This window comes from Colias croceus, chromosome 6, assembly GCF_905220415.1.
Source record: "Colias croceus chromosome 6, ilColCroc2.1".
Taxonomy (NCBI): domain Eukaryota; kingdom Metazoa; phylum Arthropoda; class Insecta; order Lepidoptera; family Pieridae; genus Colias; species Colias croceus.
Window position 1 is genome coordinate 9,558,373 of NC_059542.1, and position 12,846 is coordinate 9,571,218.

Below are 12,846 nucleotides of genomic sequence, written 5' to 3' on the forward strand. Positions count from 1 at the left end.
ATGAATCGCAAAATGTGTTGGTAAGCGCATAACTCGAGAACGGCTGAACCGATTTCGATAATTCTTTTTTTATTATATTCCTTGAAGTACGAGGATGGTTCTTATGTAGAGAAAACGTAAATACGTACCACGGGCGAAGCCGGGGCGGACCGCTAGTATACAAATAAACTTAAATTGTTTAAAAATATCTGAAACATTCTGAGAATTATTTTACAAACATCATATTCGTCTAATGAAATAATTTCCAGCGAATACCTTGAATTGATTCTTGTATATAAAGCTGTCGTATTTTTTGAACATCTTTATTTATTTATAATCTTTATTGCACACAAAAAATAAAATACAAATTTTACATGAAATAAAGGATATTTGATGCAAAGGGCGGCTTTATTGCTCGAAGCAATTTCTTCCAAGCAACCCGATTTATTTGTGACTGCTGAACAGGAACTATATGGAGTTGCAAAGATACTTTATAATATTTGTGACATGCATAAAAAAAACATTGACTTATTAAAAAAAACATACGATATAGGTACTACTTTGAATTTACCTACAAATTCATTATTATTAAAACTTATTTAATATTAAAGTTAATTAAATGAAATAGATACATACAATGAATAACCACTATTCTCTAAAATTTTAATTAGAAAGGCGAAGCTAATTATTTTAAATTAACTTAAATTTCTAATTCTATTTAAATATAAAAAATGGCACCGTCACTAATTTGGTCTCTATAGAGGGATTATTAAATTAAAATTTTTATAAGTAACTAGTGGTCTGACCCGGCTTCGCCAGTGGTACATATTTCGCAATAAAAGATAGCCTTTGTCCTTTCTCGGGTATCAAAATATCTCCATACCAAATTTCATGCAAATTGGTTCAGTAGTTTAGGCGTGATTGAGTAACAGACAGACAGACAGAGTTACTTTCGCATTTATAATATTAGTATGGATTAAACTTACGTTATAATATTATGACGTACTTACTTAAATTATGATACTTCAGATATATAAAATCATGCAATAGCTAGAAAAGATGTGACTCAAATTTCCAATTAGATGGTCATAGAAAAATACTAGTATTTTATATTATATCGTAAATTTCATACATAATGCAATTCATGATTGCAGGTGATAGTTGATAAAAATTGATAAAAAACATTCAATCTTTACTAATATTATAAAGAGGAAAGGTTGTATGTATGTATGTATGGCTTTCACGCATAAACTAGTGAACCGATTATAATGAAATTTAGCACACATGTAGAGGGTAACTTTTAACTGATACCCTCATAAATAAACATAGGATAGGTTGTATCCCGGAAATCCCACGGGAACGGGAACTATGCGGATTTTTCTTTGAAAACGCGGGCGAAGACGCAGGCGAAAAGCTAGTAATAATATAAAAGCACTCTCTAGACAAAACTTCGTGACCTCTTAATTGTTAATACCTTAGGAAATTGTATATATGTGATTAAAGTATCGCTTATCACAGATAACAGTGTATGGCAACAATTGGCTTCATTTGTTAAAGAAATCTTGCAGTGTAACAACAAATAATCAATAATAATCAATTGCCTAAATAAAACATATTATTTGAATCTCAGTGTTGGTATAGAGTGAATTACAATTGGAGGAACAATGACTGAATCAAATGAATTTCGAGATGGAGCAGAAGAAAACACAGAAACAGATCCGCTAAGAAGTGACGCAGAAGATCCTGTTAGTGAGAAAAAGAAGACTTTCAAGGAAAACTTTGTAAACGCTTTAAGAAATATAACTGTGGAACCATCCATGTTCCTTTTTGTTATTGCTACTATCCTGACCATTTTGACATCACAAAATCTCGGTTTAGAAAAAGCGTGTCGTGTAAATCTAAATTACACAACTGAAATATGCGATTCCCTAAAATCTCAGACAATCGGAGCACAGAATAATTATGAAAAGGAAGTTCAGAAACTGGTGACGGTGGCGATAGCCTGGAAGACGTATCTAACGGCGAGCTTACCTTGCGCCCTGGCGATGTTTATTGGATCGTGGTCAGACAAAACTGGGTATAGGAAAATGTTTATAACAATTCCTGTGTTTGGCCAATTTCTGCTTTGCGTCAATGGCATTATTCAAACGTTTTATTTAAAGCAAACGAATCTGGAAACATTGACGGCTGTTGAGGCGGTATTAGAAGGGCTCACTGGTTCGTGGTGTGTTAGTGTATTAACGATGTTTTCATTCATAAGTTCAATTACTAACAAGGATAACAGGACATATCGTATGGGCATCGTAAGCTTTAGTATGACGGTAGGATTTCCAATAGGAATGGGAGTTAGTGGAATCTTGCTAAAGACTCTTGGCTACTATGGATGCTATGGCTTGGCGGGGAGTATCAATTTTGTTAACTTCTTATACAATGCGTTCATATTGAAAGATCCTGAAAGAAGACCAGAGCAAAAATTGGTGAGTAGTGCAGTTATTTGAAAATATTTTTTTAAAGTTGAACTTGTAAATTCTGTGAAACAGTAACTGTTCAGGAAGTTCGACTGAATTAAATAAAACCCTTATGCTAATCCAAATTTCATACAAATCTGATAAGCCCATTTGTATGAAAAACGTTATTCATCAATCCTTACAAATTTTCACGATTAAAATATACCTAATAAGAACAAGATATAATTTTGTAATACTAATATTATAAAGCTGAAGAGTTTGAACGCGCTTATCTCGGGAACTACGGGTCCGATATAAATATTATTTCGGTGTTCGATAGCCCATTTATCGAAGAATGCTATTATAGGCTATATATCACAATACCAGACCAACAGGAACGGAGCCACGCGGGTGAAACCGCGCGGCACAGCTAGTCTAATATATTAAAAAGTAACGATAGGCTTCGAATACTATCTTATCTTTTTATACTATGTATTTTATCTTAAAATTGAATAACTTATATAAAGCCTTAATCCCTTCCTAGTCATTATTACTGGCATAAAAAGTTAGTATCCTAATCTCAATTATACTCTGCAACGCATTAAAAATTCTAATGTGATAATCCTAGATATTAATCAATAATATGATTTAATTTAATAACTCAGGCCCCGGAACCACAGACACAATAGAAAATCTATTATCTGGGACCGATTGGGCCGCTTGGGGCTCAATGGGTTAAACGTCATAATTATTTCACCCATTTTTTTTATTCTACAATATTTGGGGTTCAGGAGCCGTATTATTACCTCTTATTTTCAAACAGATTACGCCTTGAATTAAAATGCCTACCCAATTCATATTATGATCGCAATAACCAGCCATGGTTAATTATATGAATTTGCCAGTCAGTTCAATTCACAGCGTAAACTGACTGGGAATAAGAGGTAGCTAATACGGCCTCTGTACGAAAATAGAAAAACTTTAAAATTAGCGGCTACATAATAATTATAATCTGATTCAACACTAGACATCAGTAGATCGACCGATTAGATTGTAGTCACCTAATTCTTCCATTATTTTCAGCACGATAAACAAGGATTTTGCCACTTATTCAAACTGTTTTTTGACCTGACAAATGTAAAGAAGACGTTCCAAGTGGTGTTTAGGAAAGGCTCAAATAATCGTCGAGTACGGTTATGTTTCCTCATGCTTGTAGTCAGCATTTTATTTGGACCTATGTATGGTTAGTAACGGAATCTATAAATATCGGCCTATAATTCATATATAAGAGATAAGCCAATCCCACCAAAAACATTTTCATGTAAAATGTTGCCAAGACTAGCCCATATGACTCGCATTGTCAAAAAGTTATCAGATCTCATGTAGAGCCAAGCTTCTAACACTACACGCCCTAATTCTACAAGGCCTAACTTTACAAACTCTACACCTTAGTCAAAATATGTGGCTTGGCCATTTCGCTACATTTACATCGGCGTAAGGTGAAAAATTAATTCACTGTTCATTACTTTTGTGTTATACAATAGCTCTTGTAGTAACCAACGGCCAAGCCACATATTTTGACTAAGGTGTAGAGTTTGTAAAGTTAGGCCTTGTAGAGTTAGGGCGTGTAGTGTTAGAAGCTTGGCTCTACATGAGATCTGATAACTTTTTGACAATGCGAGTCATATGGGCTAGTCTTGGCAACATTTTACATGAAAATGTTTTTGGTGGGATTTCATTTCTTTTTGTAAGTTGTTTGTAACTAACAAAATTTTATATGTCGATTAATTTTTTTTTTTAACAAGGAGTACCTATACATATATATATCTAGGGGAACCAAGTTTTAGATTATTAGATTAGACCTCTAGCGTCATCAAAATTTAATTTAAAATTACAGGTCTCATACAAACTCCCATCCCCTAGTTTAAGGGGTTGGGAGATGAAAGTTACAAGTTTTATAATTTTTTTGTTGTTTGTGTGCTAATACTAGCTTACATACAAAATTTCATCTTTCTAGGACATTAGGAAATACCTTAAGAATTTTGATGATCATCAGTGAGTCAGTGACGAAATTAGCATTTTTTAGATATAAATAAAATCTGAAGTATAAAAGCTAATGTAATTAAAACTTAATATGTTCAATAAGTCCGCTATTGACAATATATCCCGAAAATTTTGTTGATCTAGCTTAATCCAAACCCAAGTTATGAGGGTTCAAAAAAACGTCGAAGCGCATCGAGAAAAGGTAGGTAGTGCCCGTGCGCTTCGCTTGTTCGCTTGGCTCGTCTTGGCGGGGGCACGGTCTTTTTGTAAGTTGTTTGTAACTAACAAAATTTTATATGTCGATTAATTTTTTTTTTTAACAAGGAGTACCTATACATATATATATCTAGGGGAACCAAGTTTTAGATTATTAGATTAGACCTCTAGCGTCATCAAAATTTAATTTAAAATTACAGGTCTCATACAAACTCCCATCCCCTAGTTTAAGGGGTTGGGAGATGAAAGTTACAAGTTTTATAATTTTTTTGTTGTTTGTGTGCTAATACTAGCTTACATACAAAATTTCATCTTTCTAGGACATTAGGAAATACCTTAAGAATTTTGATGATCATCAGTGAGTCAGTGACGAAATTAGCATTTTTTAGATATAAATAAAATCTGAAGTATAAAAGCTAATGTAATTAAAACTTAATATGTTCAATAAGTCCGCTATTGACAATATATCCCGAAAATTTTGTTGATCTAGCTTAATCCAAACCCAAGTTATGAGGGTTCAAAAAAACGTCGAAGCGCATCGAGAAAAGGTAGGTAGTGCCCGTGCGCTTCGCTTGTTCGCTTGGCTCGTCTTGGCGGGGGCACTACCGTGCCCCCAGATAAAAAATTCCATTGACAGCAAAAGAAAACAATTATCTATACTAATAATACTGCTGAAGAATGTTTGTTTTAACGCGCTAATCTTAGGAACTACAGAGTGGTTTACAAAATTATTTTACTGTTAGATGCATGATCCCTGACGGCTATAGAATATAATAATATAATGATTGTGTACTATGAGCGAAGCCGGGGTGGACTGCTAGTACAATAGGTAGTTTTTTACCCAATATTTACTTTTTTATAAAGAAAAATGTGTGCGTGTACTAGTGTACACACGTAAGAAGTGAAACTTCTTTATGACCTTATTTTCAAAAAATAATTTACTTTACATAAATACATCGAATCGCGCGTGGTAGGGATAAGAAAAAGGTGGCGCGACGGAAAAATGTCACGCGTAACCAAAAAAAACGTTACACTAAATTTTTTTCCAACCCCGATATATGCAGATAATACTTTAATCTGCTTTTGTTGACAACATAATGACAGATAATCGTTTACGGAACAATAGAGTAGTAATCAATCTGTAACATCTATGTTGTCTGTGTATTTTGTTTGCTGTGATCTATGTTGTCTGAGTTTGAATCTCTTTGGCACTGGCAAATATCTTTTTGCTATTATGAAAAAATAAAAGAATCTATAATATATTTGGTGGAGCTACTAACAAAGAGAAGAAGTCTATTCGTATAAAAAAGCATTACTCCTAATGCTTTATGATTATTATTACAAAAACGCGAGATTGTTCTTTAATTTGATATGAACACAAACAGAAAATTACATAACAAGCGTATATCGAAGAACTATTATAGGCCATCTAAGGCAAATAGATGCAAATATTACATGCTAATACTCCCATAAGTCTATTGGAAACCAATACTTATGACCACCTTGTTAGCTGTGTAGAAACGCAAAACAACGCCAATAATATACCATTCTCTCATTCCTGTACATGTGTTCCTCCTTTTATAATTGGCTTAATCCTGGCCATTTAGAATTACACGTGCTCGCATAATAACAAGAAATATTTTACATTAAACGTAATACGCGACTAATTCCATAATAAATAACTTATTTGTCTTTTCTTGCCACTTTGATGTGAATTAAATGGAGACATGTCCAATTATGGAATTGTTTAATTAACACCGTAATAAGATTTATTATTAAGCCGCTTTATATGGAGTATTTCATTTTATCTTTTTACCTTATGATGAAGGGAAATAATAGATAATTTTTCATAATACAATAACAAGCTTGAAACCTTTACCTTCATATTATTAAAAGGAATTACCGTCCAATATTTACTATAACTTCACCAGATTTCGCAACTACATTACTGATTTGAAATCGGCTTTTTATCTCATATCAACAAAGCCGGCCTATTTAACAATCTTTGAGAGATTGTTAATTAATTGTTTGATTAAATATAATTTCAGGTGAAATATCAATTATGTATATATCAACAAGATACAGGTTCAATTGGAATGAAGTCATGTTTAGCATTTTCCAAGCTTACAACTTTATCGCTCATACGATTGGTACGTATACGTATTATATATATTAATTATTTTTACACCATTAGTACATTATACATTTTAAAGTGGATGCTACGCCTCCTTTTTTTATTCAATTTTCTCCAAAAAACTAAGTACTTACTAATAATATCTTGTAAGTTTGTAACAGATGCCTTAATATTGATTCCAAAAAAGAAAAAAGTAGCGGTAACCTAAAACAACTGATTTTAAATTAACTACCTACATTATAACTCTCACGTGGGTGTGGTGATAATACAATATGGTAACTGTTTTAGTTTTTCCAATTTTTCATTTTTATAGAAGCCATATGCCAATACATAAAAATTAAATTTCTCGAAATTATTAAATATTGAAGCTTACCATTCTTTGTTATTCCTTGAAATATTGAAATATTTTTGTTTTCGCATTCTCAAAATAATCTTCTTATTTTCAGGGACACTGTTCTCAATCGTTGTGTTCAGTAAATATTTACAATGGCACGACTCGGTATTGGGAATAATATCTACCCTTAGTAAAATTGCTGCTTCATTTATTTATTGCTTTGCGCCAAATGAAAGGATATTTTTTATCGGTGAGTTGCTAGCTAAAAAAATTTAAATTATCTGTCAATTGTTTGTCAATGTGCCAATTTGGCGGGAAACAACCACCAATGGGAAGAGCGTCCGTCAATATTTTTTTTCAAGATGGCGTCATTAAAATTAAGGATTTATCCTTAGATTTATCAAAATAAAGAATCTTATTTCTCATCTCATCTCAAACGGTAAACATTTAAAATGTGATTTAAAATGAACAAATATAGTACCGTTACTATTCATACATTACCAAATTACCATTCTCTAGAACATTATAAATTTCTACATTAACATTTCTATCTCCAAACCATTCAAATATGAAATACTGCAGTAACATAAAGCAAACAGCGTTTTATTTGACAAGAGAATTTTCTCAGAACCGAGATCACTACAATTTAACTATCTTATTTAAATAAAGCGAACTAGTGGAAATCTTGGAAAGTCCCTCGTGTTGCAAACATTATTGTATACAATAAAACTGTTTTATTTTTAGCATAGTTGAAACGTTTAATGACCCTCATATAGGTAAATATATGGGACCGAATCCTACCACTGAAAAACTATTACTTATCTAATTGATATGTACCTACCTAAGTTAACAGTTAGTTGTTAGTTTTAATTTATACTTACCCAATTTTATTAATTTTAATTTTATTTCTATATTAAATAAATGAAAATGAAAATCTACAATATCTTAATCTTAATATATATAAATCTCGTGTCACAATGTTTGTCCTCAATGGACTCCTAAACTACTTAACCGATTATAATAAAATTCGCACACCATGTGCAGTTCGATCCAACTTGAGAGATAGGATAGTTTAAATCTCAAATCGTTTTAGAGAAAGCGGGCGAAGCCGCGGGCGGTAAGCTAGTATATATATATAAATCTCGTGTCACAATGTTTGTCCTCAATGGACTCCTAAACCACTTAACCGATTAAAATAAAATTCGCACACCATGTGCAGTTCAATCCAACTTGAGAGATAGGATAGTTTAAATCTCAAATCGTTTTAGAGAAAGCGGGCGAAGCCGCGGGCGGTAAGCTAGTTTTATTGTATATTTGTATGTCGGCTTCAAAGAAATCAAAATATAAATAAGCCACTACATTACAGAATATGTTATGTAATATTATCATTGAGATAATATTACTGCGTATGGAGGAGACACCACGAACAAAATCTGTGCGCCATTTTTTTGCTCTAAGTTTTAATTTTTTTTATCAAATGTTAGGTACTTACCGATGAAAGTTATTCCTTTGCACTTTTCCGTATTATTTGTATTTTTTGTGCAATATCGTAACACACACGAAGGCATATTTGATGCGTTTCACTAAAAAATGAGCGTGCAGTTAATCCATATGGCGTATGTTGAGCGGAACATAAGTGATGTAGGCGGTGTCGTCTCCATATGTATATCTCAATGTGTAATATGCGTTTATTACGATAAAGATAATTTAAGTCGGTATGCTATAATCGTAATCTACATGATATTAGTTTTATGTACAAAGCTGTATCACATAAGGAATCGATTTAATTCGTTGGGATTAGGAAATGACATTATTTTGATAAAAAGATGATTGTCATACATAATTGTAAATTGTAAACACACCTTCCGCTTTTTTACCATCGTCGATCTAAGATTACGTACTCTGAATACTTATACTTTTATTATATTTAACAATATCATAATCAAGTTAATATTTTTAAGTAATCAATTATCTAACCTTGTTTATAAGATGCAAATATTTTAAATTATTACGCGCCTAAAGAAGTTTCACTTCAAAAACAGAAAGTATGGACTTTCGTTTTCATTATGTTAATAAAAACATTATTCCATTACTTGGACCGATTGTTATTACATCTAGAGAAGAGGTTAATTTTTAATAACTTTATGTATATGATTTCAGCTCCCATAGCAGACATTCTCAATGGAACAGCTTTATTAGCGTTGCGGTCTATTGTCTCTAAATTAGTGGAACAAGATGAATTTGGTAAGTGAACAGTAAAATAAACATTGCAGGTACATACTGGTTCATAACCTTAAATTTATTTTCAATAAATCTATGTTAAACAAATTGAATTAAAACATAATTGCTTTACTAAAAGCAATATACAATTTTAAATCCAAACAAATCAATATTTGCCCAAATAATAATTATAACTGTTAATTAAATGAAGGATCAAAGAAAATTCTGATTTGCGATACAAATCGGCTGGCTTGATTGAAATCCTGAATAATCAAATTTCCATCGAAATATTGTTTTCGCAAAGTTCTTAGAGGGATTGATTTTAATAATTGACTTTGAATTAAACATTATATTGAAGCATTTCCTGGATGGCGAAATGGAGATTTAATTTCAGTGAATAATTTATGACATTTATCTTGTGGTCATTTCAAATCGGTGTTAATATATAACCACAGAATACATAATAGTAGCTAAACGCTACAGAACGGACACTCTCCGCCTCCCGCCAAAATTAAACACTTACCTCACCCCGCACGATCAGACATGTTATGGTACCCATTTCCCCGCAAGGACGATACCAACGACGTCTTTAGACGAAACGCAACGAAGATTGACAACATTAATCAAATTGACTTAAAGCAATTTTATTATTTTGGATTTGTGATTATCGTTTTTCGTAGAAAATGGTTAGATATTGTGCTGTTTACGGATGTATTTCATCAGAAAAACGCGAATTTTTTTTTACGCTAGTCACAAATGTGCCAACCATAAAGAGTTTACACACACATTTGCAGTCTCTACAGTGTGACTGTCAAAACTATAATTTTGTATGGAGTGTCCGGGGTGTGATATAACATAACGTACCTAAATACCTATCTGATGAGCTGCTTTTGTGTGAAAGGATAATAAACATTCAACCATCTTTTCCATCCACACATGCTTTATATAAAAAAATCGATCGTGAACCAAAATGAAATCGACGAACCACATATTTCTCTAAAAGATTGTTATCGTTCTATAAATTCCACAAATAATAAAATACATGTAAATAGAAAATTTTATGTTCGTATTTTCATAAATACGAAAACTTGCCTATAATATAATAGTCTTTGCAATTTTCTCTTCTTATTAGGTAAAGCCAGCGTGAAAATTAATAAGAAATAAACCGGAGTGTAGCTTGTTGAATATAACGTTTAACCAAAACTGCTAAACTTGCGTCACAATTTTCAATTTTCTCCTTAATTTGTTTCGTTATGTTGGCAGATAAATTGAAAATAAATATTGGATTTTGTAATTCTTATGTCCATGGAAACGCCAGGTGGCGATTATAAAAAAGTCATCTTCGTTTTCATATTAAAACTGTATTTTAGTACATTTAAATCGATCCTGAAAGAATTATGTTTTTGAACTCAATTATTATTACTTCACATATATATTTGAATTCAACAGGCTTCTTGAGAGTCGAATTTGACCCACGGTAAATGGACAGATTAAATTCTAACTTTGTACGTTTATGAAATATCGTAGCCAATTCTATATTATTTATCTGATTTAAAACGTGTTTCTTAGTTTCATTCATTAAGTACTTACGTACTAACTATCCGCCCCAGGCTTCGCCGACGAAGAAAAATGCCAAAAATTTTGTCCTTTCTCGGTTGTGAATAAAAAAACGGTACTTTGTTTGAGGCGTGAATAAGATGGACAGAGTCAATTTCGAATTGATATTATTAGTAAGATTTTTTTTTTGCAGGTAGGGTGAACTCAATATTTGCGTTAACTGAGAACCTTATGCCATTGATATACGTGCCATTATACACGAAGGTATACACAGCTACCATGGAGGTTCTGCCTGGTGCGGTTTTCTTGCTGGGATCGGCCATGACTTTGCCAGCTGTTATGGTATTTATGTGAGTGTTTTTTTGTACTAACATCCAAATAAATAACAACGTGAATTATTGTGCGTTGTGATTATTAGAATGTTCTTGCAAAATTCTATTCCATATGACAGGCGTGATCTCTTACTTTTTATTAATTAATTATTCAAATAGATACTGATGCTCTATGGCCCATTTTTTTAAGCTATTGCATAGCTTCTATCACAGGCTTTGAGCGCGGGGACTGAATCGAGAAATTCCGTAACGAAAAAACCTCACGCTCCCCACTCCGACAGGCGGAGGTGTGGCTTGAAGGCATAGCATGCAATAGTTTTACCGCGGCAGTCCCCGAGTGCCACACGTCGTTTTTTTTTTTAGAAAATAAATTATTTGTAAGGTCTGGCGGCACTGGGCTCTTAAACCATTATACTTATAAGGATTTATTTTAGTCCCAACCTACCTTGCTCACTCCAAGCTCTATCTCACTACACCTAAACGATAATAATTAATTATTATTATTCTTCTTAACTTTTCAGATGGCTCTTCATCGAACACAGACGAAATTTAAAGAAAGGAAAAAATCTAGATGCTGATACTTTTGTTAAAACTAACTAAAAACTTCAAGTAATTTCGTTGCCCACCGACAGTGAGCGTAAAAATATTGTATTGTATTAGCCTGTAGTGTCCCAATGCTGGGCAAAGGCGGCCAAAGCGCTTCCATGAATCACGATCTTGTGTTGTTGTAGACCAGTCTCTATTAAATTGGTCCAGTTCATCCCGCCATCTTTAAAATATATGATACAACTTTGTATATAACTCTATAATATTTTATGTAATACTATGCTTAGTACTTAATTATTGTTATCTTATAATTTTAATAATAGACTACTTAATTATCTTTGTGACATCATTATATTTGTCTATCGGACCAATATTCCCCAATTATTTAGGAGTTTGTCATTGTTTGATGTAATTAGATATTTTACTCAGGTATTTATTACGGCTTTATATTATTATTTAGACGAAAATCATTACGAAGTTTTGCAATATAATAACAATGAGGAATATGATTTGCCTTTATATAAGACTAGCTTCCGCCCGCGACTCCGTCCGCGCGGATGTCGGTCTTCGCGTGGATGGTTTATTTCTCCATTTTGAGTAACTCTGACAATGGCATCTTATAAATATCTATTGAACCAAAATACGGCTAGGCCTATAATAATACGCAACGTGTGTTCGCGGTTGTACAGAACAACGTCGATGGATAAACTGACTTTTCTACGTATTTTTCCAGGATAAAAAGTATCCTATTTTACGCCCAAGATAATAAGGTATAATTATACCAAATTTCATCGAAATCGAACCGTTAGTTTTCACGTGATGTCTTCACATACAGACAGACAGACAGACAGACAAAAATTTTTTTAATCACATATTTGGATTTGGTATCGATACAGTAACACCCCCTGCAATTATTTTTTCAATATTTTCAATGTACAGAATTGACCCTTCTACAGATTTATTATATGTATAGATTAATAATTATACAACTTTTGATTGAATTAAATAATTGTTACACAATATTTATTAAAATGTTAG

At 32.5% G+C, this 12,846-nt stretch overlaps 2 protein-coding genes across 2 annotated transcripts in view; one reads left to right on the forward strand and one right to left on the reverse strand.

Moving 5' to 3' along the window:
• The window catches only part of LOC123692240 (NAD(P)H-hydrate epimerase), a 494,715-nt gene that overhangs the window by 311,923 nt on the left and 169,946 nt on the right, over positions 1 to 12,846 (reverse strand). The window lies entirely within an intron of this gene.
• On the forward strand, positions 1,547 to 12,622 carry LOC123692230 (solute carrier family 46 member 3-like). Its single transcript, XM_045636944.1, has 7 exons — positions 1,547 to 2,456; positions 3,510 to 3,669; positions 6,734 to 6,835; positions 7,266 to 7,403; positions 9,314 to 9,397; positions 11,124 to 11,280; positions 11,784 to 12,622. Exons 1-7 carry the CDS (start codon positions 1,644 to 1,646, stop codon positions 11,860 to 11,862), a joined length of 1,533 nt encoding a protein of 510 aa, XP_045492900.1. The 5' UTR covers positions 1,547 to 1,643; the 3' UTR covers positions 11,863 to 12,622.

What these genes read in the sequence shown, in the direction of transcription:
- LOC123692230 (XM_045636944.1), top strand. Translation starts at nt 1,644, where the DNA reads ATGACTGAATCAAATGAATTTCGAGATGGAGCAGAAGAAAACACAGAA. An exon ending in GAAGACCAGAGCAAAAATTG is followed by an intron (nt 2,457 to 3,509) that starts GTGAGTAGTGCA and finishes CATTATTTTCAG; the next exon opens with CACGATAAACAAGGATTTTG. An exon ending in CTTTATCGCTCATACGATTG is followed by an intron (nt 6,836 to 7,265) that starts GTACGTATACGT and finishes TCTTATTTTCAG; the next exon opens with GGACACTGTTCTCAATCGTT.